Below are 26,177 nucleotides of genomic sequence, written 5' to 3' on the forward strand. Positions count from 1 at the left end.
AAAATTAAAATTAAAATAAAACCCACGTGGGGATGATAATCCACGATCTAATTATATAACACAAAATTTATGCAAAACCTAAATTACACCCAATCTAATTTTTAAGAATTACAACTTTTGACAAAATTACTTTATTATATAAATAAAATAAATTCATAATCCAAAACATGCATCAATTTTTTAAATAATGTTATATCTTATTTCAATTTAATCAAATAATGGGAGAAATAAATAAAATTCAATATCGGTTTATACTATAACATAGCACAACCTAATTTTGATACCAATCGTTGGAAAAATCAATTTATAGAATAGTTATTTTAGGTACAATGGAAGTTCTATAATATTCTAAAATCCGCCTGTTGTGTTATTTATTGCAATAAATTTACTCAAAATTATACATGTGCTTTGTAGGAGGCAAACTAAAGTCGATCTCAACTTTCTACCAAACAACCTTCTCCACTATTCTCGAACCACGAATTGCTTGAATGTGATTCAAAATTTATCAAACCAATCACAAAGAGTGAAAAACTTTATTAACTTTCAATAAAAAAGTTAATTTTCTGTTTAACTGAAAACTATGTGCTTTTCCCAAAAAAATAAGATTTATTTTGCAAAATAAGTTTTATTATTTTATGATAGAATAAGAGCGTATGATAAGTGTTGTGTATTGCTTAACAATATTTAAAAATAAAATAATATCTATTTTCTCATTCTTTAAAATGATATTTATTTATCTACTAAGGTAATAATTTCATAAATAAAACAATTTGAGGAAAAATTGTGAAGAAAACTTAAGCATGTTCAGTTTTTTTTTTTTTTTCAACAGCAATGACCATTATATTTAGGTTGGGTCAAAAACTACATCATGAGGTAAAAAAAAAGGTAAAGATTGATGCCTTTTAAGTTGTTGCACATATCAAGTTTGTTGTGTTTGGGGTTGTGCTTGAGGATGAGCATGATTGGGTAAAGATGAGGTCTTGGAGACCCCGTAGGTAGAAAGCCGTGTTAGTAGCTCCACAATCGATTCTTAATTCGATGATACAACAATGAAGGATGTGAAAATCGAGAAGTTTGGAGTAAGGGTTATTGGTGCCATTGGTTGTAGTCGAAAGTAATGCTCAACACTCGAAAAGTTTAGCAATGATTAAGGAACAATGATGTATAATAAATAAATTATTATTTATAAAATAAAATAAAATAAAGTTCAAATATTATTTAAGTCTTGTTCTTGGGTGTTTTTAAATTTATTTTATTTATAAATTTATTATTTTAAGAGAGAAAATGAGTATTCATTTATTTATAATTTTATATGTATTTTTATAAAAAAGTAAGAAATTTTAAATAATTTTTGAAGTTTTATAATTTATAATTTTATATGTACTTTTATAAAAAAACTTTTAAATTTTTTATCTTTTAAAAGTTTTTAAAAATTTTAAGAATGATGACTAAATTAATAAAATGTATAAAGTTGAGAGCTAAATTTGTTAATTTTTTAAAAATTAAGACCAAATTGATATGTAAACATTGGATGCTAAATTTGTTATTATACCAATAAAAAAGACACATGAATATTCAATTATTGATTTAACTATGACCAAAATATTAAATTTCAATCATGTTAGAGACCAAAATAAGATTTTAAACCTAAACAAGGGCAAAAACAGAAATAACCTAATGGTGGGTGCCAATTTGAATAGTTTATTAAGAAAATGGTTAATATATAATTTGGTCCTAAACTTATCCATTTGTACTTATTTGATCCCTAAACTTTTTTTAGGATCTAATTAATTTTTGAACTTATATTTAGTTAGTCAGAGTGATATCCCTACACTAATATCATTAGTTGTATTGATGTGATACTGGTAACTAGTCTCATGATATTACTTAGTAAGTTTTCATTATACCACATGCACCACCAGTTTGGGGTAGTGTAGATGAAGAATACAATACAAATTCAATGATTAACTAGATTAAAAAAAAAAAAGAAAAAAAGTTAAGAACCAACTAGACATAAATGGAGATGTTGAATGGGCAAATTATATATTATCTCTAAGAAGAACAGAATTTGAACTTTTGTCATTTTATTCAACACACTGTTAATTTAAACACATAAACGGTGTCGCTTAAATACTCAAAAAGAAGCGGCCAGGAAATCCCTATGACAGACGAGTGATTTTCAGAGGAAGAGGAAAGCTAAGACTAAAAATCAGAGATGAAATTTCACGCATCAACCATTTCCAGGGTTTCTCAATTCAGAAATAAAGCTCCCTTCTCCTTTCACTCCTCTTCTAAGCTTAGCTCAAACCATAAAAAACGGTCATTTTAATTTCCTTTTTTCTTTTTTTTTTCCTTAAAGAATCTGAAATTTGCTTCAGTTTCTTGTTTGGTTCCCTAGAAAATGTATGAAACTTGAGGTTGTTATTCTTTTTCAGGTGTAATTTTGGAATAGCATTTGATATCGATGGCGTTATCCTTCGAGGCCGTGTTCCCGTTGGAGGTTCTCCACAAGCTTTGAGAAGATTGTATGGAGATTCTGGTACTGTTATATATATTTTTATTGATTTACTTTTCAATATCATGAATCTTGTTTGGTTGCACTCAAATGCAAGGACATTTTGAAAATGATATTGTTAATCAGTGTGTTTTTTTTTTCTTTTATTACTTCCACAGGTGAATTGACTGTCCCGTACTTATTCTTGACTAATGGTGAGTTACTCTGAAGTGAGCCGACTTTGTTTCATTGATGGGAACGTAACTATTTCCATTGATAGCAGTATTTTTTTTAGCTGTTATTTGAAGTGATTATGTGTAACTTTAATATAATTACGGTAGAAATTTGTGTCGGAAAGTATGAACTTAGTTGGTATTGTTTGGAATCCAACTGCTGAAGCCAAAATTAACCTACAAAACATTTTGTGTGAGAGTAGTATGAGGAGTGTTATTGTATGTCATTGGTAAAGTAAGATGGTCGTTTGATTTGAATAGGAGGTGGCATCCCAGAAACTAAGAGAGCCAAAGAGTTAAGTGAACTTTTGGGAGTAAATATTATGGCTTCTCAGGTAATGGTTTGGCATTTCCATATGAATGCAGAGTTTTTCATCTTTGATGTTCATGTAGTTGATAGATAAATTGTTGTCATTTTCTTGTGGTGCAGGTTGTACAAGGTCACTCACCTTTTAGAAACTTATTGAAGAAGTGAGTGGATACAGGTCTTCACTGTGTTTCGATTTTAACATCTCTGATTTTAAAGTATTATCAAGCCTTGCAGCATATTTTACTCTAGCATACCAGCTTTTTACTTGGGTCACCATCTCTTTTAGATTTTGATTTGGATGATTGCTACTCACCAAAGATTTTAAGGAGAGGTATTTGAATGGATTAACCAGATGCTGTAACTTGGTAGTCAATAAATGAAATATTTGTTTCATGAGGTGCGAATTTGGATTTATGCAAGTTTACTTTGGAGTTTGATTGGTTAAAAAAACTGAACATTTGTGCTGGTTCTGGTTGCATCAGTGCTTACCTTTTGCTGGTAGCTTCAATGAGAATGACTTTGTTTCTCTTCTATGATAATGACTGGCAGTAAAGTAAAGCTAAGTTTCCATTCTAAAGATTTCATAGTTGTACCAGACATTATAGGTTGTTGTTGATTTAATTGGGTGAATCCAACATCATCCTGTTTTATGAAATATTTCTTTAGGATGATCTGTCTGATTGAAAGGAATTGATTTGTTCAATTTCTATGTCTAGGATGTGGAATCCTTTTCTTTGGCTCCCAAATTTCTTTTCTCTTGAATATTGACATTGTTAACAAACTATCCTATGCATTACTCCATTCTTTCTGCAGCTGTTATCAACTCTATATGTTATCATGATCTTGTTAGCTGATATTTGATTACGTCTTCATCTCCAAGTCAGATTTGAGAACGAGCTTATTATTGCCACCGGAAAAGGTGACCCTGCTTTGGTGATGTCTGAGTATGGTTTCAAGTAAGGGATCAAATTCAAATTTTTAAGTCTGGAAAAGTCCTGCTGTTCTTTTTTGTAGCATATATCTTATATTAGTTGGAATGCTATACATCTGAATTGGTGCTAGAAAAGTTCTGTCATTGGAAGAGTTTGCGTCTTACTTTGAGAGCATTGATCCTGTATCTCAATATAAGAGATGGACAACTATGCCAGAGTCAGATAGGAAGGAAACAGCAGTGCCAAGATATAATGTTCTCTCAAAGAGGATTAAGGCGGCATTTGTTGTCAGTGATCCTGTAGACTGGGGCAGGGACATTCAGGTTTGTATTCTACTTTTGAATTAAATCGTAATTCTATATGTGTTTGAATCTCATTTGAATCTCATTGAAAAATCTCTGAATGATCTTAATAGAAATGATCTTGCCATACCACATCTCAAAAAATTGATTAATGAATTGTGTCAGGTGCTATGTGATGTTCTAAGATCTGGAGGCCTTCCTGGAGTTGCAAATAATAACCAACCGCCGTTATATTTTGCCGCTGATGATCTTGAATATCAGGTCCGTTATTGTGCTTATTTATGCCTAATGGAGTTTCATGGAATTCATTGCATAAATTTCACGGGGACTCTGCACTGAACCACATTATGTAGATAAAAAGAGCAGTCCTGCTATGTTGCTCTGGCTCCCCATTTTTCTTGAAGTACCTATGTCCAACATCTTTGTCCACTGCATGTCCGATGGGTATGGGATATGATCCTCCAAGGACTTTCCAAATACATAGAAATCTTGAAAGAAATTGGACTGACCTATCTTGGATGCATTCGTGTGCAAGTCCAAGTAACATAGCAATCTTGAATTCAGGGAGCTCTTATCAGGACCCTTTTTTCTTCTTTTTGCCTATGTATATCTGTTACCTGAGAGTTTGAGTCTCAGTTCACTAGATTACATTTAGAAGCATAGTTATAGGCTTAGGTAGCAATTTGGAACTTCATTGGTTGGAAATCATCTGGCTATGTTGTGTTCTTGGCATCAAGCATCTTGATAAATATAATGTTGACTATTTTGCTGTAGTTACTAGAAACTCCACTTCTGTGGACTTGACCATAAGAAAGCTTCCATTTTGAGTTGTGGAGATAGGGTTTGATCCTTCTAATGCTTCTTGCTTTCCCTTACGTGAATTTGGCACTAAACTTGCTAATAACCTGATCTGCTAATTATGCAATTCAGGCTGCCTTTCCATCTAAGCGCCTTGGAATGGGTGCTTTTAGAATTGCACTGGAGAGCGTCTTCAACAGGTAAGGTTAGTGTCTCATTGCATTTGATAGTTCTCATCGAATGGAGAATTCAGATTAAGCTACCTTTCCAAGTTGCATATAATTAAAATATTAAAATGCTTTTATTGAAAAATGAAAATGGAAATGTTTCTTCATTATACTGAAAGAGTTTAATTTTTCTTTGAATGTCCTTTATTCATTTACTACCCCCAGCATGAGATAGCAATTGATGCCATAACTCCTTTTCATTTTAACAAACTAAGAGATCGTTTATTATCATTTTTTATCTGTTGAAAAACTAATCCTTCTAAAATCTAAACAAAGGAGATATAATCCTCCAAATACATGGCAATATTGAAAAAAAAAAAAAAAAGATATACATTCTTTGGACATGTACCTATATCCTACTCTGACAACCAAGTCCGAGTAACATGGTAACATAGTTAGTAGAGTTTCTTATCTGAAGCTTAATCTGTCCTGCAGGATACTTAAAAGAATCTTATGGCTTAAGACTTGTAGAATTCTATGTAGTTACGGCTTTAGGACAGTTGTCTTATTTTACTATATTGGTACATCTGTTCTTGCAGAATCAACCCGAAAAGGCTGGAGTATGTAACATATGGGAAACCAAATCCATTTGTCTTCAAGAATGCTGAAGTAACATTGAGCCAACTTCAATCATCTTCCTGTCAAGATCATTCCAAGAATAATGGAGTCCCTGGATCACATCCTTTTGAAACGCTTTACATGATTGGTGATAATCCTTCGGTTGATGTCAAAGGAGCACAACAGGTTTGTCTACATACTCCTCGACGTTTTCCTCAATCGTGTTCATAGATCCTGTGCACCCATTTATACAAAGTTTAGAACATCTTTACATCATTCGATTTCCAGGCAGGGCATCCTTGGTTTTCTATTTTGACAAGGACGGGAATTTTCCAAGGAAAAGATAATCATGCTGAATTCCCAGCAGATCTGGCAAGTTGATTAAATCTAATCTCAATACTTGAGAATTCAACTATGATTCTACCAGATTGTGCAAATTGTCCCAAAAAGATCTGCCGTACTTCTTTGCTTTACCTGATCAGATTTCGCCGTTGGTTGTGCAGGTTGTGGATTCGGTCGAGGAGGCTGTGGACTACATTCTTAAAAGAGAGTGCATTGAACTCGGAGCTTAACTCAATTGGTTAATACAAATATTTATCAAGGTGTTGACATCAAACATGTGAATTATATAGATTATTTTGGAAATGGTATTCATATTCACATTTTTTTTACATAAATGGAAAATCTAAGAGGTTCTTTTGAATGTCAAATTATGGATTCCACCAGTGTGCTCTACTTTTCTATTGAATGTGGCTTCCCCACTTTTTGGGATCTGATAATTCTAGATGACATGGATGTTTAAATAAGATTAATATACGGTCGGTAATTCTAGTATTAACAAAAAAAATTCATTTATTAAAGAAAAATGTTTATCCATTTTAATGTTATTTGTATATTAATTTTGTAAAATTTTAGAACTTGAACAATAATGTATGAAACTTAGAACTAGAGCTAAGGATGAGGCTGAACTCATTGGTTAAAAAGTTAGTATTTTATTTAAATTTTTATAAAAATATTTTTTAATAATTTTATTATAAATTTTAATTATATATGTTTTCTTATACAATATTTAGAATAATCCACAAATGTGACAAGTGTGATTAATTATAAAATTTGGCTGATTGGAGTGGAAATTGGAGCTCTTACATAAAACTGAAAGCAAAAATGAGAAGGGGTTGGTCGTAATTTTACCTCAACCCCCTTATCCAAGAACAATTCTTTTCTTTTCAATTCTGAGTTCTTCAAAAACAACTAGATAAGCTCCTTTCAACCCCAAAACTCTTTCACTTTTCCCCTTCCTTTCAATCTTCTTCTCTTATTTCCGCCATGGAAATAGCTCTCCTTTCCTTCCCTTCCTCCAAACCCCCGCTTTCCCAAACCCTAACTCTAAAACCCACCGCCCCATTCCTCCGACCTTCCAAACCCAACCTCCCTTCTTTCAGACCATCCCCATTGCCTTCCATCAGAGCCGCCATTTCCCGAACCAAGAAGGAAGAAACCGTCGAAACTGTCAAAACCCAGTTGGAGAACTGTTACCTCTTGGCAGCCGTCGAATACAAGGGCTTCACCGTGAAGCAATTCCAGGACTTGCGCCGATCGCTTCCCGAAACGTCGAAACTGCTCGTCGCTAAGAACACTCTGGTCCTGAAAGCCATCGAAGGGACTAAATGGGAGGCCTTGAAACCCTGCATGAAAGGGATGAACGCTTGGCTTTTCGTTCACACCGAAGAAATCCCGGATGCCATTAAGCCTTACAGGACTTTCCAAAGGGAAAAGAAAGTTGAAAATGACTTCACGGGGGCTGTTTTCGAAGGCAAATTCTACGGGCCTGGAGATTTTAAGCAGTTGGAAAACATGCCTACGAGAGCTGAGGTTTATGCTAAGCTTTTGGGAAGTTTACAGAGTCCTGCTATTGGACTTGTTTCCACACTTCAAGCTCCCGCAAGAGATGTTGTTATGGTTTTGAAGGCTTATGTGAAGAAGCTTGAAGAGGAAAGTGGTGGAAATTAATGGCTTCTTTTTTGAAGATTGCTCGCTGTAAGTGTAATTTAAGAACCCTCTCTCACCCCCACCACTTTTTTTGTTGTATTTAAACACAGCATTATGTGCATTGTGCTAATATGTTGTTTTAATCTTGTAGAATCATGTAATACTGGAATTTGAATTGCTGATATTAGAATCACATTGCAAGTTGATTTTTTAAGTGATTCTTTTGATAATTTTCGTAATCTTCTAGTGTGTAATAGTTCTGTTTAGTTCGAGCTCTCATTGTTAATGCTTGTAAGTATATGTTAGTACTTGAAAGAAAAATGAAGAATGAGGTTAGCATAGATGCCCTGACATTAATATAGCATCTGAATATGAAGAACTTAAAAGGAATGGTGTGTTATTTAGGCAATACAAGGGAATTATTTATATGGGGGATCATGTTCTTATACCTTTATCCGAATGATGCGACTAGAGTCACTACTTTATGTTAGTATAGCTAAGATTGAAGAGTTCGAGCAGCATAGGGTTAAGAGTGGGAACAACTCGGGTTCTTTTGTATATTCTTAGTGAGTTTCGCTTTTGCTTAAAATCTTGCATTTAGTTTGAGCTGATCTTTGAATGGTAACTGCTTAAATTTGTAGTTAGTTATTCGGATCAACTCGAATATGAATTAAACAATTTGAGTTATCTGAAGATCTGAATAAGAAAAGATAAAATTACATCGTTTTGATAAATGTTTACCCATCGGTCTTTCTTATATAGTTAAATAATCTTGTACTTCGTCTACTAGTTAAATAATCAATCTATGTAAAAGTAATATTGAGTATAAATAATATGATTGTTTACTTGACTCAACTTGACTCGAAATTTTTTGACCCAATTCGAAAAATATTCAAACTAGTATTCGTCAACTCGACTAACTTAAAATTTTTTGACTTGATTCGACTTTACACTGTCGAATACTCACTCATATTCCTAATAAGATATACTTTGTTATTCTTCATTGTATGTATAAATTAAGCTCGATAGTTTTTATGGGGAACTTCACAAAGGACTTTGAAATCTAAACTAGCTCTATTATGAAGCTTGATGGTCGTTTTTACTATTGTGAAGTTCAATGATTTCTATCAAAATTAATGAAATAATGATTATAGGTATCGAATTAAATAAGTAACTGAAATTATCTTTATGATTGACTCGAATTAGAGCACTTAAAAGTTGGTTTTAACTTCTATCACTTTAACCTAGATTTTATTGATTATGAAAGAGGCTTTTAGTTGTAAATGGAAGAGGTGCACTTTTTGATGACAAAAGGTGATGATGGAATCACTAGATTCCACTTGTCTTCAATTAGCATTGGTTGTTTCCATTGGAGTTCATATAAGAACTGCATTTTTCTAAGATATTTGTGTATGTAATCTTTATCAAAAAATTGAGTATTCTTTCATTGAATATATACTTAAATCTGACTCACATTTAAGCTTGAATAACATAAATTGTATTAAAAGCTGACTAATCAATTAGCATATGCATACATATATCAATGAATGAATAGCGAACAATGTTTTTGAGTAATTAATATAAATACTAATTTACTTGTAGTTTTTAAGGTTGGGATAAAAATGGTGTCGTTTTATAATTGAATATTATGCAAAAATCCAGTATGAAAAAGATTTGCCCTAAATTCTCTCTCACTAAATCTAGGCGACTTACAAACACATTGAAACTTTTATATTAAAAAGATCATTGAAAATTACTGTATTAAAATACTCATTAAAAATCCCATAAATAAAACGTGGGTCCACAAAGATTGCACTTTCGAAACTTGGATTTTACCGTCCAAAACTACGTTTAGTTAATATCCAACGCAAAAAACTTAATATTAGGGTAAATTATAAAAATAGTCACTTTTATTTGCCTCAAATTATATTTTAGTCACTTGTGTTTGAAATATTACATGTTAGTCGCTCACGTTATCGTTTTGTTACGAAGTGATAACTGTACCGTTAAACTCTATTACCTCCCTAATGGCAGTCCTAAGTGGCAATCCAAATGGGTTTTAAATGCCAACTCGGATGTCCAGTTATTGGAATGAAAATAAGTTTTTAATTAAATAAATTTAATTTAGACTACCACGTAAGATATTCAAGTTGACATTTAAAACCCATTTGGACTGCCACGTAGGACCATTGTTAGAGAGGTAACGAAGCTTAACGATGAGTGATTACTTCGTAACAAAACGATAACATAAGTGACTAAAACGTAACATTTCAAACATAAATGACTAAAATGTAACCTGAAGTAAACAAAAGTGACTATTTTTATACTTTACCCTTAATATTATACATTTAGACTTTAAAATTGTTGGACCTCATTTTACTATTTAAAATATATTAAAATAAATCGAGTAATTTTTATCTGTTGGTAAAGTTTGAAGTCTCGAAATCTTAGTGTTTATATTGAGTTAAAAATTAAATATTGAAATTTTAGTTTAAATTCTATTTATGTTAAAAGTAAATATGAAGTATTTAAACTTCAAATCTGAATTTAAAGTATAAAATTTGTTCGATACATTATTTAAAATTAATTGTGAAATATAATTAGATTGTTTGATAAATATAAATTATGAAAAAATTATTTTCTACAATTTATCCTTAATTTATAAACTTTTACTTCATTCGATAAAAATTCAAATTTTAAATATAAATTTTTATAAAATAATATAATATTAGAATAAATAAAATCAATTCAATTAATTGCAAATATTTTACATTAAGTATTAAATAGCTCTTATCTATTTATCATTTATCACATTTTTCATTGCAAAAATTTTATCGATTGTTATTATCAAACATATGTAAAAAAATTAAATCAACTGAAAATATCAATTTTAATTTTTTTTTTTTACAATTTATCAAACAATACCTTAGATTAAGCTCCACAATGTATGTATGCTGTCTAGATTTTTTTGGTATAAATTCAGATATATTTCAATCATCAATCCTCCTATTTGTGCATTGTAATAATTTGATTCTAATCGTAGTAATAAAAATCTATTGATGATAATTGTAGTTTCAATTATGTACTATAATGATATATTTTGATTGTGATTATAAAATATATTAATTTTATTTATACCTTAAAAAATATTAAGATGTTTGCAAAATTATTTTTTACATTAATATTTTATATTTTAAAATTAAAATATTATTATTTTAATTTGGGTTAGATCATAACACATTGAATTGTTGAAATGTTGAAAATATATTTTAAAAAACAAAATGTAAGTGTATTATTACAAAATTATGATTTTAGGTATATCCAATCATATGCATTTTCACCATCTAAATGAATGAAAAGCACATTTTTAATGTATTTTCAAGATTTGGTAAAAGAATGAAAAATGTTATGGCATGAGTAGAAATTTTCTAAAACCCAAAGGGTACAATTGCAAAAAGAGAGAATTAAAAAAAAAAAAAAAAACCTTCTTGTGAATTTTAACCTTTCTCTCTCACTTTCTTCCCTAAAGTGTGTGTTTGGGTCTGATTTTCCCTTTTTTTTCTCTCTCTTTCTCTCTCTCTCTATATGTCTGTGTTTATCTCTATCTCTAGTTGTCTTAGCCGTTGGAATCTGAGGTAAGAAAGTGGAGAAAGAAAGTTAAAAAAAAAGGTGTATTTCATATGGGTTGGTTCCCTTGTGGTGGAAAACCAAACAAAAAAGGAAAGAAAAAGCTGCCCAATCATAATAATACAACCACCATCAATTCATCTGATGATCAGATCCCATCTACTTCAGGTTCTTATTGCTTTTATATTCTTATGATTTCGAATACCACTTCAAATTTTTATTCTTCTTTTTATGCCCCTCACTGAAGATTTGTGTTTTTTTTTTCTTTTTTAAATTGAATTCCCATTGATCTTAGCTGCAAATTGTTTAGTGTAAGACCCATCTATTTAGTTGTTTGAATTTCTAGTTTGCTGGGTTTTCAATGCTTTAGTTTGATCTGATGTAGGATTTTTTTTTTAAAGGTTAGTAATTTTCTTTTTATTTTTGTTTGATTATTTGTTTGAAATACCACCTTGGGTTTGTTTTGAAACTATAAAGATGAGAATTTGATGGGATTTTGTAATTCTAAATTCTATTGATTCTGGGATTCGTATTATATATATGTATGTATGTACTGATTTGGAATCTCAGTTGTTAACTTGACTGTGCAATTCAACTAATTTGATGCTAAGTTAATTCTTTTGGAGGAATTTCGGGTTAAATTGTAATCATCATTGAACTTCTAGAGTTTAAACTATGTTATATTTTTTGTTCCTAATGTGATTATAGTGTATAGATTAGATTTTCTTTGAAAGCCTAAAGAATTATTGCTAGTTCAAGCATATTATTATTTGCATGGAGAAAAAGAATACTTGAAATGAAACATATTCTCTTTATTCTCTATCTATGTTACTTGGAATTGAGTGTGAGTGTCAAATTCAAGCATGTTCAATCTTTACCTATGTTTGGATATGCATCGGATATGGATATTTAAAGAAAAATGAAGAATCAAAGTAACAATTTTTTTTATGATAAAAGGGTATGGAATCTTGAATTTTGTTTGCGTGGTTTTCAGTCTATTGATTGTTGTTATGAGATTGATAATAAAACCCGTCTTTGGCTTCTGTAGCTGTGATAGTATCATAGTTGTGTGTGTTGCCAGATCAATTTCTGGAAGTATTATATTAAGTTTGTTTTTCACGCCGTTGTAGAAAAGCTGAAGGCGAGTTCTGTGCCGGATGCTAAGAAGGAGGCTAACAAGGATGGAGGGTCGGATCACATTGCTGCACACACATTTACTTTCCGTGAATTGGCAGCTGCAACGAAGAATTTCCGGGCAGATTACCTTCTGGGTGAAGGAGGTTTTGGCCGAGTGTATAAAGGGCGATTGGAGAGCACTAATCAAGTATGTGTATTAATAAGATTGTAAATTTTGTAGGAAATACAAATACGCGAGATCAAAATGACATGGTATTCCTCTCAAATGATCTCATACACCTTTAGTCGATAATAGGATCATAGAAGTCATAAATTTCATTGTTTTGTTCTGCTAAAAATATGATCAGGTTGGCTTGTGAAATTTCATTCTTCATGAATATTTTTAGTTTCGGAAATATGTGTCCCTTAACCATACATAACTTCTAGTTGACATTAAGTTTGTCACCTGTATTGCATAGGTTGTGGCAATCAAGCAGCTTGATCGTAATGGACTGCAAGGGAACCGGGAATTCCTTGTCGAAGTATTGATGTTGAGCCTGCTTCACCATCCTAACCTTGTCAACTTAATTGGATATTGTGCTGATGGAGATCAAAGGCTTTTGGTGTACGAGTACATGCCGTTAGGATCTTTGGAAGATCATCTACACGGTATGTATGTATAGCAATTTTCAAATTCTAAACTCGTGTTCTGTATCTTGGTTTCTTTCACAACATTGAATGTCATACTTCAGTTGTCATGGTTAATGCTAATTTTTCCTGTTCTGGATTTCTGGTGTTCGGTTGGTGCCTATTTTTTAGTCCGTTCTTGCAATTGTTTTACATACCTTATCTTATTTTTCTTGTGTGCTTTTATATTCTAGACTTACCTCCTGATAAAAGGCAACTAGATTGGAATACAAGAATGAAAATAGCTGCAGGTGCTGCAAAAGGTTTGGAGTATTTGCACGACAAAGCTAGTCCGCCTGTTATATATCGTGATTTAAAATGCTCAAATATATTGCTTGGTGAGGGCTATCATCCCAAGCTATCGGATTTTGGCTTGGCCAAACTGGGTCCTGTTGGGGATAAGACTCATGTATCCACGAGAGTGATGGGCACGTATGGATATTGTGCACCAGAATATGCAATGACCGGTCAGCTTACATTGAAATCGGACGTTTATAGTTTTGGTGTTGTTTTGCTTGAAATCATTACTGGAAGGAAAGCTATCGACAATTCGAGAGCTGGTGGTGAGCAAAATCTAGTTGCCTGGGTAAGATTGCTTTGGCTTCTCTCTTTTACCGTATTGATGAGAATTCAAAGACACATTTTGTTTCTGTGGCTTATATTTTTGCATTATTGTTCTGAAATCTGAAATGTCTGAGAGTCTACATTACTTGGGCTAGGATATGAGTATTGGATACGGTTATATTCATTTTTTTTTTGTAAGTTTTTTCATGTATTTGGACGGTTGTTTCCCCATAGCCCGAATATGCATCAGACATGAGTGTTGGATACCGAGACATCAAGAAAATCAAGAGCCAGAGCATCATAGAAGAGAAATATTTGGTCACTGAGGCAGAATCCTTCTGATGAAGAAAGTAAAACTAGAAAGAAGCATAATAATTTTTGCAAATCTTTTTAGTTTTTTTTCCCCATATATTCTCTAATTGCATAATTGTTTGTTTTTATTTAACAGGTTCGTTTTTTTTTTTTTTTGTTTAACAGGCTCGTCCTTTGTTTAAAGATAGAAGGAAATTCGCGCAAATGGCCGACCCATTACTTCAGGGACAATATCCGGTAAGAGGTTTGTACCAAGCTCTAGCTGTGGCTGCAATGTGTGTTCAGGAACAGCCGAATATGCGACCACTTATAGCCGATGTAGTCACTGCCCTCACCTATCTTGCTTCTCAAAAGTATGATCCAGGAACTCAGACGGTTCAAGGATCTCGTACCGGTTCTTCCACTCCGAGAATGAGACGGGAATAGTTTCAGGTAAGGGAAAGTAACCATTTACTCCTATGAGAAGAATTGAATCTCTTGGCAGCTGATGATTGAGATTAAGAAGCAACAGGTTTTTATATGTTTTGAGATTTACAATTCTCGGGCCTGGAGTCCCTTGCCAATCTGTCCCCGGATGTGGAAATTTGTGAGTCCGGATGGCCGGTCCGATGCCCGTTTTCTTACCTTGTTTAATGTAACAGTTTTCCCATCTTTTGTTTTTGCTTGAAACCCTTTTGGCCTTTCATTTACTCTTCTTTTTTTTTTTTCTGTCCAAAAATTTGTTCTTACGTACAATTGAGCTTTGTATCTAAAATGTCTTTGATATACAAACTGCTATTCCCTTAAAGATGTTTCATATCTGCTTGTCAATATTATTTGGTTTAATTATAAAAAAAGAAGCTCGAACTAAAGTTCAATTATCCTTTTATTCAAATCAATTGAACCCTCAAACATTTGTATTCATTCATTTTAGTCCTTAAAAGTATTTAATGTTGAGATAATTTTCACCAAATTTGAAGATCGAAATTTAGCATTTACAATTGTTCTTAATCTATATGTATGTATGATGATGCAAATCAAGCTTTAACCTTTACAATTGAAGCCTTCGATATTTAATTATTTATTTTATCAACCAATTTTAGATGGCATAAATTATCGACATATTATTTAAATATAAATTAATGATCAAATACTTAGTTATTAGAAGTAAAAAGTTATTTGAGTGCAATAAAAACATAGTTGATTTACGAAAATGTAATTGCCAAAAAATAATTGATTTACGAAAAAAAATTGTACCAGTTGACAACCAACTTAAAGGGGTCAAGAAACACTCGTAAACACATTTTTTCCACCCAATCTTTTTCCAACTAAAAACAATACTAAATTAATCCGAAATATATAAATGAAAATTACTAACTAAAATTCAAAAAAAAATAATAAAGAAGTGAAAAACATATACTTACAGTTGATCTCCTATTTTTATCTCTCCTTATTACATTTTCTTTATTTCTACAAACAAGCATTATTAGTTACTAAATAATAAACAAATGATAAAATAATTTTTGAGTATTATATTGGTTTTCGGATCAAAAATTATTACAACAGACTATAAAGTTACCAACTCTCCTGAATTGCCGATACTAAATTTGAATATATTATCTACCCTGGCTTATGAATGGATTAACTGCAGGCTGCAAATGATGGATGTGGCAATGTGTGCAGCAATCGAAACAAGACATACCGGTATTTCTCTCATTCCTCATCTTGAACTTCGATGCTATTCGTTTCCTTGCCATGATCTTCGACACTATTCGTTTCCTTGCCATTTGTTTCCTTAGCGATTGTGTCTTTTTGCTGGATTTCGGTATTCTGATCTACGTATGGGGGCTTTCCGTCCTGCGATGAATCTGGACTCGCCTGTCCCTGTTTTGTTTGATATTGCTAAGTCATCCCAACATTTTAAACAAGCAAAGCAGTCATCTGATCATCCCACAACTTATAAGAAAGTAGATCTATGCACACAAACCTTGTTTCTGTCACGCCAGCCAAGTCCAAATGGTCGGGCAAGTAAGCTAATCTTACGGGCAGGGATTTCTTGTTGAGGCTCTTGATTGCTGCGTGCTGGTGAATCTGGATGTGGCGATCTGCAATCTTATTTTTATTAGTAAGGAGAAACCAATCCAGAAGCATGATGAGTCCAAAACGAAAATAGAAGCTCATAAAATCTTTACATTGAGCGTAGCTTTAGAATGGCATTGCAAGAAATAGAAAGAATAAAATCAGAGAAAAACAATGTATTGCTTTGTCACCAAATCTTTGCCTCTTGACATACATAGACATCTGACACACTGACTAAAAATTTCTCATGCAAGCATAAAAGACTTGAAATTGGCGAAAGATCGATTACACACCGTGGAGAAGATAGGGCTTTGATTTGTCCAGACTGGTACTGTAAGGTAGCCTCCAACATCGATTCTGCCATAACCACTCTTTTCTCCATTTCAACAAGTGAAGCAATGGCCTCTTCATACTTTTCCTGCATTAACATAAAAGTTAAACCCATGAATGGCAATGAAAAGATATAAGAATTCAAAATCCCCCCACCCTCAGATAGGTATTTTGAGGGGCAGAATTTTATGCAGAAATGGAAAAGAGCATTTTCTTAACTAATTTTCTAGTTAGAGTACATCAATATACATTGTTATGAACGAGTCTCAGTGCTTGGTTAGTGACAGCTTGACAGGTGCCTAAATTTCTTTTCCTAGTTTGCAACTATATTGCATAGTTGGTCTGACTCTTCATTTTTTTCAAGTACTTGTATCAGACATCCATGTTCAATGCATTTTTGGACATGGATGTGGAGATATGATCCTATAAGGACCCTCCAAATACTTAGAAAAAATAGGAATACTTGTGTCAAATAAGTACCCTTATCCAACACTCACACCCAAGTCAAAAATAACAAAGGCTTACAGCAATAAGTGATTAGACCTATAGTTTTTAAACCATTATCATTAATTGAATGATTTCCACTCAAGAACCAAAGGAAATATTTACTGACGAAAGTTTCATGGCAAAACAAGAGCTTTGAGCACGATGAGTACCTGAAGAACTAGAGCAGTATGTCTTTGTGCAGCGGCATCTTGTTCAGCATATCTGCGAGCATCTTCAGTTACCCTTTGTTCTTGCTCCACTCGCATTAGGACCTGTGAAATATGTAATGCATCTTCTAATTATCAAGATGTATAATAAGATAAGACAATCTTCCACTAACTGAACATGAGGAAAACAAATCAAACCTGAAGCATTGCATTTTCTTGTTCTTGCTTCTCAGAAAGTGCTTTACGAAGCTCAGCAACTTCTTGCTCTAATTGCTCCACCTAAACATCAGAAGCAGATTCTTAGTACACATCAAGAATCCCAGCATACAGCTCAATTAAGGAACACAAAGTGCCAGGTAAAAGCAAGCAAATAAGTTGCATGGAGATGACTTGTAGTTTGACAATAGTCCTAAGAAAAAGCTAGAAAATCGAATGCAAAAACTGGGCAAGGAAAAATGGAAAAGGAAAAATGGAAAAAAAATGCAGGAACAACAATGATAAATATTCATGTCAAAGGAGCTGCCACTAGTAAAGATATTCCAGTTTACCCTAGCACTTAATTGCCGTCGGTTATCGTGCTTAACCATTTCCATCAAAGCAGTCTCCAGCTCTTCAGATCTGATACAAACGAGGAAGAATCAAGATTGTCACTGTAACATTCATAAGGGGATTATTTTGGCCTAAGAAAAAAGGATTACTTTAAAACTATTAACCAATGATTTCCAGAATAAATTGCAAATATTACGTTGTTAGATATATCCAATTTGTAAACCATTGAAATGTGGCTAGGATATGTCCATGCATAAAACAGGTGAAGAACAAGTGAGTAAACAGATTTACAACCAACAAAATAAATTGCACTGCCACTATTAAACAGTCTATAGCAAGGTGAGGGTTGCAAAACTTGAAAACCATCGAGATGATATAAATTATTAACCTGAGGACAGCTGATCTTTTCTCTTCCAGCAATCTGCATAACTCAACCTTTAGCCATACAACCTGCACATGATTGTTTACAAGACACTAGGATTATGGGAACAACATAAAACAAGCTAACAAAATCCCGTGCATGAACACAAGACATGAAAAGAATACGTTTAGTATGATCTTCCAAATTTCAACTTGCCAGTGCCTATAAATCCACAAGATATTAGCATAGCTTATATTAACCAAGGTGGAATGTTTCAATGCATACGAAAATAGCACAACAAATCCACACGGGGTAGATAAATAGATTTTTGTTATTGAAAGTTTATGAAACATGGCAAAATAATAGTTCTGATATGAACTTCAAGATCAATTTGAAATTAGGTCCTATAAGACTCTAAAAATTAGATGCTAAAAAGAGAGCTCATGCACAATCTAACATATGCATGAAGTCTTGTCAATAAATAATTATTCAACTAACAAAACACACATTTCAACCAAATGTGATTGGTAACATAAATCCTTCTGAAGCTCCTTTTTAGGCAATATCTTGTGTTAAATCCAGTACCATTATATGTATTGTAGGGCCTAATATATGGAATTAGAAAAACTCTCCTAAAATCAGAATACATCAGATTATTCAAAATATAAACATATTTCTGATTTACTATGAAAATATGTAAGTGGTCGTGCAAGTGGGTATATTCTACTGGATAAGGTACCAAGATCATCCACACACAGACAAAATGCAACATTGAATAATGAATTGTTCATGAAAAGTGAAATGCAAATTGACACCTGCTCTTGAAGATCTGGAACTGCATCTAGCTCAGCATCCCCATTCAGACTGATAAGAACTTTGTTCTCATTCCCAGACCCAGACTCGGAACAAGAGCGATCCACATTTTTTTGTGAATCAACAAGCTGCACTGTCTTATTTGTTTCGGTAAGCACTGATTTAGGGTCATGCTTAAAATTATATAGCTTAGTTGCTAGGCCCTGACAATCCTTCCAATCTTGAAGTCCCTTTGATCTTTCCTCAACTGCAGTTATTACAGCTGATCGGTGCTTCTCTCTCAACTCCTTTAATCTTCTTTCATTGACGTTTTGGTAACCCATACAAGCTGTCAATACAAGTTGACTGCTGTCGAATGTTGAACCAGCCAATGACTGTAGTAAAGTAACTGCATCTCCCGCATCCTTGCTTGTAACTAGTGCAGGGCCTATAAGAAAATTAAGTTATATTTTGTAGATTAAAACAGCTCATTTGTCACTACTTCCACACTTCCTCTTCCCTAATAATATAAAAAATTTCAGAATGCTCATGTGTCTTTTACCCCATACCATATAACTCCATTAAAGCAAGTGCAGTCCTAAAAAGCATGACACGATTTCCTTCATACAGGAGCACATCCCAAACTCGAAGCACTGTAGTGAGGAGAAACCCATCAGGAAGCTTGGAGTAAGCACAGGTGATTCCAATTACTAAAAGAGAGTGCAACTCTAGTAAACTAGCAACAAAAGCAGCAACCGCAGAAGGAACTTTTTGAATAGTGTGATAAATTGTGCAACTAGTTAAATATAGCTACAAGACACGGCATGAAACCTGACCACTTTCCCATGGAAGCATGTTCATAAAAATGGAAAGGAACCATGGTCCAGTAACCCATGCCACTTGCACTCCCAGATAATCTAGGTGATTGACTGCAAAGAACATAAAAATGTCTATCATAAACTGCTTGCCCAAAATACACAATAGAAAGAGACATGTGGAAAGTTCAAGCACAAAAAGAAGAATATTGAAAAAGAAAAACAAACCCAGTTTGGGAAATCTTTCGCGCATCAACTCCTCAAAAACAAGTTGGTCAACCTAACAAAAGGCCACAAGTTACCAGGATAATTATCTAAAGCAGAACCATCAATCACTTCAACGTTCTCAATTAGGAGAAAGCAGATAGTAGAAATCAATTGGCAAGAAGAAAGTGTTAAGCAAATTATTACCTGAGACGCAATCATTTCCTCTGAGTAATAACCGTCAAAATAGTCATCAATAATGCCCACCAAAGTCCTGGAATGTATACCACAACTTAGAAGAATACAAAGCCAATGATGCACTTATTTTTAAAAACTAAATGCATTTCTTGCCGCTAAAAATAGAGAATCTCAATAAATAAGAAAGATAGGAACATGCAAATCATGTGCATGAAGAGAGTAAATACATTCCAGTAACAAAATATACCCTGATCTGTAACTTTAAAAACGAATTTCATGAATAGAACAAGGAATATGGGATATGCAAGGAATTTTCTCAACTGAGTCTCAACCTACCAGAAGGCATTTTCTTCAGGCATCAAGAGGAGTAACAAGGCAGCAAAGAAATTCATCGCCTGCATGAGAAAAACACATATCCCAAAAAGCTCTAAAACACTCCAGACATGGCCATAGGAAACATATTTCTGAATCTAGTACCTGACAGTATCCAACAGAGGGGTTATGTCGAGCATACGCTGTAAGCAACCGTCTCAGAGCATTTCTACCATCATCATCCAGAGCAGGGTGACCTGGGAATGTTCTGGGCAAATCCTGTTTTTAGAACCATTAATCAGTTATGAAACTCAAACTAATAACAATAACACCAAACAAGGCAACACCAGCTGCTGAAGAAACAAAATACAGATTTCAGAAAACTGCACGTGAAACAACCTTCTCAATTTGCCCCTTCCATTTCTCAGGCTCACATATTGACTTTGTGGTTGAACCCTTACACTCTGACAGGAAGCTCAGTTGTTCAGTGTTGTTGCCAGAGTTAGTTTCATTAGCAAGCAGACCCTTGTAATAATTCTCCAGTCGGCGGGTCCTCACACCAACAAAGGCTTGCCAAAGCTGTAATAATGACCAAGTTCATGAAAGAAAGAAAGAAAGAGCGGAAAATCAAGAGAGAGAAAGGACATCAAATAAAATACCTCTCCCCTAAGAGCCATCGGTACTCCACCACGAACAAGAACTTCCAACTCCTCTTTCCAGGGAAATAAAGATTCTATAGGTGCTGCATCCGCAGCAGCAGCACCTGTAGTTGTACTTCCGCTGTCACTTGTAGGGGAATCCTGAACTGGGTCAGATCTCTCAGCATCATAAAATTCATCCTCAGAATCCTCCTCTGATGCTCCCTTTGGGACTCTAGCATCTTCAGTTGGAGCTAATGGTTTCCCTTGACCTGTTTCTCGCTCATCTTTAGATAAATTGTCTTTCTTCTTTACACGGATACTCATTAAATCTTCAATGGCTCGAAGGGATGGTCTAATTTCAGTCCATATTTGGATCCGATGAACTCTTTTCTCTGGCTCAGATTGTACCTTCTCTTTTTCTGTATCATTCTCAGACACACTATCCAAACCAGACTTCTTTTCACATAAATCATCTCCTTCAGCTCCCTTCTGCACTTCATTGTTTCCATCCTCTGCAGCTTCAGTGTGTGAGACCTCCTTGCCTTCCTCTGAGGATATCCCTTCGAGAGGCAATTGAGGAGACTCTGACTGGCGTTCCAAAAAATCACTCCACCTATCTGATCTTTCCTCCTCTTCTTCCTAAAGTCACATGTATAGATACAATATGAACCTGTTATTAATCTTAGTTGAAATTATTTCTTTTGATTACCATTCAGTCACCCAAGAATTAGTCAAAGAAACTATTAAAGTTCTGAATCATTGAGCTTGATATAATTCAGGGCCCATAATTGGCAAGAAAAATGATTAAAGAAAATATGCTAATTTAAGTCATAAAATTACTTATATGCTCAAGTTATTCTATAGTTTCAGAGAATACGACACATTATCAGTATTACCATGATATATGAGTTAGCATTTAAGTATCCTTTTCTTTAGCAACTGAAAGAAAAGCAGGATAGAAACAAGAGAAGTACCTTGTAAATATTAGCATATTCTCGGTATGTTTGCACATGTTGAGGTCTCACCGCAAATCCATAGGCATCCCTGTCAATGGCAAATAGCTTTATATTTGCAAAAAAGTTCAATCAATGACACCTTGATCATTCTATGAAAAAAATCTCAAACGAAGTTTGCAAATTTCCACGATATTCTATGTAAAAATTAACTTAAACTACTTGCATTACCGCAACATTCTAATAAACAAAGTAGCAATATTAACCTAAGCTTATCAAATTCAAGTCAAGACAACTCATTGCGAAATAAAATCTAGAGCAACAAATAAGCAGAAACATCAAACTAAAGGTGAAATAGCAAGTAAAGTTATCCGAATACAACCTGCAATCGACATTCAAGGTCTGCTTACTTTCACAGTTTCACTAGAAAACAACATATCCTAGTCAAATCTAAACTAGTCTACTTTCCATTATCACTCAACTTCCAGTCAATTTGCTCAAAAAATCAAACTAAGTTCCATTGAAATAAAAAGGTCAATAAAAGATCACGGATTTCAGCAACGTTCTCAGTGAAACTAGCTTAAATCACTAGCAACAAGCCACCGCATTCCTCAATTACTAAACTAAACTCTGATCGTAGTCAATAAGGTCTTGATCATGTAAAAATCTAACTAAAAAAGAATCAATCAAAATCGAACTTGAATTTACCTGCAATCGGCATCCAAAGATTGCCAAGTTACACTAGGAAACAACATATGCTCATATTCTATACTCAAATTAGTTCCAAGAATTAAATCACATTTCACATTATCAAGTCCAAATCGAAGTCAAAACAGTGAAAAAAAAGTTACTGAAAATAAAAAGATCTGATCAAAATGTTGAAGGATCAGACACAGAGATAGAAGGGACACGTGGCGAGAAGAGAGTACCTCTTGTGGTCGAAGGTTACAAGGGGGTTCACCGCATTGGTGGTGGCGGCGGAGGATCTCATTTAGTTCCTGCTGAAATGGAAAGACTTTATTGGACTGTGAGATACTGAGGATGTCGGTGACGGTGACGAGAGGATCTCCTGTATTCTGCAACGGAAAAAAACAATGGAAGAGAAAAGAAAGGAGATATATAATAAAGAGAGATGAAATTGGAAGGAGGGTGGAGCTCTCTGTTTGGGCAGAAGGGAAGTGTGGAGAGAAGTGAGAGGGAGGAAAGTGAGGCACATGCAAAATGGCGAGATTAACGTCACATTATTACCATGTGGACGGATTTCTTAGCACGGAAATCGATGTCGGAAAAAGGCAACGCTGTGAATATGAGAAATTTCAATAATATAAAGAGTTAGAATCTAGACCATAATCCTTAAATTTATAATAGGTAAATTTCATAGAATGGGATTAAATTATTAATAAATTTATTTTTTTAGTTATTTAATTATTAAAAGTTATAAAATCGTAATTAGATTATTTGAAAGTTTTCATTTAAATCACTGAACTATTTAAAAGTTTTTTTTAAAGTCATTAGATTGTTAAGTATTTTTTTTAAAATTTGACAAGTGAGATCCAAGTGATGATTCAGTGATTAGTATGATGGACTAATACTCATCTACAAGTAGAAGAACATACTTTAGATTCAAGCCGATTTGATAGTCAATGTCGGAAATTGGAGATTAAAAATTATTTAGATTTTTTGTTCACAAATTCATGACGTTCAAAGTTGTTAAAAAAATGAATTGTAAAAGAGAAAGGAAATGCGAGCTTTCAATTAGTGCACGCGGTGTAAATAGAAAATGCCATACAACCAGGGGCGAAGCCAAGGGGCTGGCATAGGCCCTGGTACTTCCTAAAATGTAAAATTACTATTTAGGTTCTTAAAATTTTTTAAAAATTTTAAATTAGTAAAGGTAAAATTACACTTTGCCCCCCCCAAAATTATAAAAATTTGATTTAATCATTTACAAATTATAAAGATATAAACTATAAAAAATTAAAATTTTATCCGGCCCCCCTAAAAAATTGTTCTGGCTTTGCCCCTAAATATAACAGTGACTTTAACAACTCGATAAATTAAATAAATTTTTGAATAGTTAAATAACTATTTTGTAATTTTTAAAGTTAAATATTCAAAATATAAACTTATTAATAATTTAATGAAATTAAGTGTAATTTACTATTTATAATAAGACCAACCTTAAAATATGCTCAACTCAATTACACTCGCACTTAAAGTATCTACATTAAATAGGGTTAAGTCCACAAGACGAAACAGGTAAAATATATAAATATTAATATATTTTAAATAGTAAAATATGCATGATGAAATTTAGTTGTGATTACGAGAAAATTAAGATTTATATGATCCTCCAATTTTAAAAGAAAAAATTAGTCCTTCGTTTAATATTTTTTATCACTTTTTATTTTAATTTTATATTATTTATTAAATTATTTTAAAATAAATAAAAATTAAACGTCAATTAACGTGACATATATAAATTACTTTATGGATGTCATGGTAGCATATGTTAATTTTTATTTATTTTGAGGTTATTTGATAAATATCATAAATTTAAAATAAAAAATAAAATTAGATGATAGACTTAAATAATTTTTTAAAAAATTGAGAGGTAAATAAGTTATCATATATATATTTTTAAATGAGTTAGAAGGATAGGGATGTATGTTAAAACTTTTAGTCTTTTGATTATATAAAAAGAAGCAATTCTCTGTCACCTTTTATCATATTGTGTCGGCAATGAAAAATATTTGCTTGAAATTGTAATATTATTATCCACAGTTATGTATCAAGTGAATGTTAAAACATGACCATACCATGGCCATATTGATTGCACTAGCAATAGCATGCCAAAATGGAGTAGGGCCTTTTGGAAACATGTAGGCCATGATCATGATTAATTATCGAACCAAGATACGATAAAAATTATAAAATATAAAAAATATAAATTTAGTAAATTTACCTGTTGCTCACCTAATTCCTTAATAATAGAGTCGAGAATTTGATTCCAAATCATCGAAATAGAAAATATTTCATAATTAATTTACCTTTTGAAGAATAATTATATTAATTATACTTACTTACAATAGATACCCTGGTTTCGACCAAATATATTAATACATAAATAAAATATTTACAATAAATACAACAAAATTTTAATTATGAATTGTGAGTTTATTGCATTATCATTATTAATAGTAGTAGTATGGGTACAAAAATGTTTGCACTTTTTGCCCTGTTTTTTATCTTTTATTCTAGTAGGATGTTGGAATAAATATTACATTTTGCATTATCATATCTACTTAAATAAAGATTTTGTGTTAGTACAAATTTTATTATAATCTATTTTAATTATTAATGTAATACATTTTTATTATTATTTGTGTCTATTAAATTTTTGTTAAAATATCGTTAATTAAGAAAATTAGTTTCTTCACTTTTTGAATTTAAAATGAGAGTTCGAATTTTGACATTGTTATAAATTTTTTTGTTAAATTTAGTTCATTACAACAACTCTTTTTAGACACACGGCTATTAAGTTCGCATTTATTTATTTCAAGATGTCATATTAACGAATTTAACTGAAGTATTTTAATGATTTTAATAATTAGACTTAAATTTTGAAATACAAAAATAAAAAGACTAAATCTCAAATATACAAAAATATATAGATTTCATATGATCGGACCGTAAAATTCTACTATTTAAATAAACTTTAAATTTTAATATAATTATGATTAAAAGAATTTTACCTAAATAATTATTATCTCGAACATAATTAAGGGCAAATCATAAAATAAATGAAAATATAAAAGAGAGATAAGTATAAAGTTTAAAATTGGGAATTAAATGGAAAAGCAAATCTCTTCCATTCTAAATCTATGCAGCCTTTTTGTTTTTGGTTAAAAATGGTATACATAAACGTGAATAGTTCTTTCTAAAATTTGCATATGATATACCCAAAGTTTGGTTTAAATCATATTGGACCCACAAATTTACTCCTCCATTAATATTTTTATTAAACAAACGCCGAAAATGCATAAATAAACCCTATATTATGCAAATCTAAATACATTACTTTATATAAATATAAATTACACTTAAAGATAATTAAATTATTAGTCTATGTATATTTTGGTTATTCAACTTTGAAAAGTTA

The 26,177-nt window shown here is 32.5% G+C and overlaps 4 protein-coding genes across 9 annotated transcripts; 3 read left to right on the forward strand and 1 right to left on the reverse strand.

The window, feature by feature from the left end:
- Window positions 1-2,063: 2,063 nt before the first annotated feature.
- LOC108450763 (uncharacterized protein YKR070W-like) lies at window positions 2,064-6,564 on the forward strand. 2 transcript variants are annotated; one of them, XM_017748524.2, is made up of 12 exons: window positions 2,064-2,319; window positions 2,436-2,539; window positions 2,674-2,709; window positions 2,989-3,062; window positions 3,158-3,198; window positions 3,922-3,993; window positions 4,100-4,292; window positions 4,437-4,532; window positions 5,202-5,269; window positions 5,836-6,040; window positions 6,143-6,226; window positions 6,358-6,564. In XM_017748524.2, the coding sequence occupies exons 1-12, from the start codon at window positions 2,216-2,218 to the stop codon at window positions 6,424-6,426; spliced, it is 1,146 nt and encodes a 381-aa protein (XP_017604013.1). In that variant the 5' UTR covers window positions 2,064-2,215; the 3' UTR covers window positions 6,427-6,564. The 2 variants fall into 2 exon arrangements, with proteins under 2 accessions (XP_017604013.1, XP_052883893.1); XM_053027933.1 differs by lacking the exons at window positions 2,064-2,319; window positions 2,436-2,539; window positions 2,989-3,062 and having other exon boundaries at window positions 2,673-2,709.
- Window positions 6,565-6,989: 425 nt separating this feature from the next.
- LOC108450333 (50S ribosomal protein L10, chloroplastic) lies at window positions 6,990-8,057 on the forward strand. The gene has a single exon (XM_017747901.2). The coding sequence runs from the start codon at window positions 7,181-7,183 to the stop codon at window positions 7,862-7,864; it is 684 nt and encodes a 227-aa protein (XP_017603390.1). The 5' UTR covers window positions 6,990-7,180; the 3' UTR covers window positions 7,865-8,057.
- Window positions 8,058-11,275: 3,218 nt separating this feature from the next.
- On the forward strand, window positions 11,276-14,936 carry LOC108453017 (probable serine/threonine-protein kinase PBL7). Of its 2 annotated transcripts, XR_008282933.1 has the most exons (6): window positions 11,276-11,638; window positions 12,601-12,794; window positions 13,066-13,255; window positions 13,468-13,859; window positions 14,037-14,187; window positions 14,315-14,453. XR_008282933.1 is itself a non-coding variant. In XM_053027934.1 (5 exons), the coding sequence occupies exons 1-5, from the start codon at window positions 11,524-11,526 to the stop codon at window positions 14,573-14,575; spliced, it is 1,152 nt and encodes a 383-aa protein (XP_052883894.1). In that variant the 5' UTR covers window positions 11,276-11,523; the 3' UTR covers window positions 14,576-14,936. The 2 variants fall into 2 exon arrangements, 1 of the variants encoding a protein (XP_052883894.1); XM_053027934.1 differs by lacking the exon at window positions 14,037-14,187 and having other exon boundaries at window positions 14,315-14,936.
- A 550-nt stretch (window positions 14,937-15,486) lies between these two features.
- On the reverse strand, window positions 15,487-23,367 carry LOC108453016 (uncharacterized). Of its 4 annotated transcripts, none has more exons than XM_017750886.2 (18): window positions 22,945-23,367; window positions 22,037-22,106; window positions 21,081-21,701; window positions 20,821-21,000; window positions 20,587-20,700; window positions 20,446-20,504; window positions 20,119-20,185; window positions 19,936-19,987; window positions 19,729-19,821; window positions 19,462-19,545; window positions 18,916-19,340; window positions 18,128-18,189; window positions 17,739-17,808; window positions 17,389-17,469; window positions 17,194-17,295; window positions 16,501-16,625; window positions 16,116-16,233; window positions 15,487-16,012 (listed from the first exon to the last, which is right to left on the reverse strand). In XM_017750886.2, exons 1-18 carry the CDS (start codon window positions 23,004-23,006, stop codon window positions 15,842-15,844), a joined length of 2,556 nt encoding a protein of 851 aa, XP_017606375.1. In that variant the 5' UTR covers window positions 23,007-23,367; the 3' UTR covers window positions 15,487-15,841. The 4 variants fall into 4 exon arrangements, with proteins under 4 accessions (XP_017606375.1, XP_052884266.1, XP_017606374.1 ...); XM_053028306.1 differs by lacking the exon at window positions 22,945-23,367 and adding an exon at window positions 22,724-22,921; XM_017750885.2 differs by having other exon boundaries at window positions 19,729-19,987.
- Between the last annotated feature and the right edge of the window lie 2,810 nt (window positions 23,368-26,177).

This window comes from Gossypium arboreum, chromosome 5 (genome assembly GCF_025698485.1).
Source record: "Gossypium arboreum isolate Shixiya-1 chromosome 5, ASM2569848v2, whole genome shotgun sequence".
NCBI classification, from domain to species: Eukaryota; Viridiplantae; Streptophyta; class Magnoliopsida; order Malvales; family Malvaceae; genus Gossypium; species Gossypium arboreum.

Coding starts and splice junctions, on each gene's coding strand:
- LOC108453016 (XM_017750885.2), bottom strand. CDS start 23,006: ATGAGATCCTCCGCCGCCACCACCAATGCGGTGAACCCCCTTGTAACC. Junction 22,107..22,944: donor GTAACCTTCGACCACAAGAG/GTACTCTCTTCT, acceptor TGCCATTGACAG/GGATGCCTATGGATTTGCGG. Junction 16,626..17,193: donor ATACTGCTCTAGTTCTTCAG/GTACTCATCGTG, acceptor ATGTTAATGCAG/GAAAAGTATGAAGAGGCCAT.
- LOC108450763 (XM_017748524.2), top strand. CDS start 2,216: ATGAAATTTCACGCATCAACCATTTCCAGGGTTTCTCAATTCAGAAAT. Junction 2,540..2,673: donor AAGATTGTATGGAGATTCTG/GTACTGTTATAT, acceptor TTACTTCCACAG/GTGAATTGACTGTCCCGTAC. Junction 6,227..6,357: donor CTGAATTCCCAGCAGATCTG/GCAAGTTGATTA, acceptor TTGGTTGTGCAG/GTTGTGGATTCGGTCGAGGA.
- LOC108450333 (XM_017747901.2), top strand. CDS start 7,181: ATGGAAATAGCTCTCCTTTCCTTCCCTTCCTCCAAACCCCCGCTTTCC.
- LOC108453017 (XM_053027934.1), top strand. CDS start 11,524: ATGGGTTGGTTCCCTTGTGGTGGAAAACCAAACAAAAAAGGAAAGAAA. Junction 11,639..12,600: donor TCAGATCCCATCTACTTCAG/GTTCTTATTGCT, acceptor ACGCCGTTGTAG/AAAAGCTGAAGGCGAGTTCT. Junction 13,256..13,467: donor TTTGGAAGATCATCTACACG/GTATGTATGTAT, acceptor TTTATATTCTAG/ACTTACCTCCTGATAAAAGG.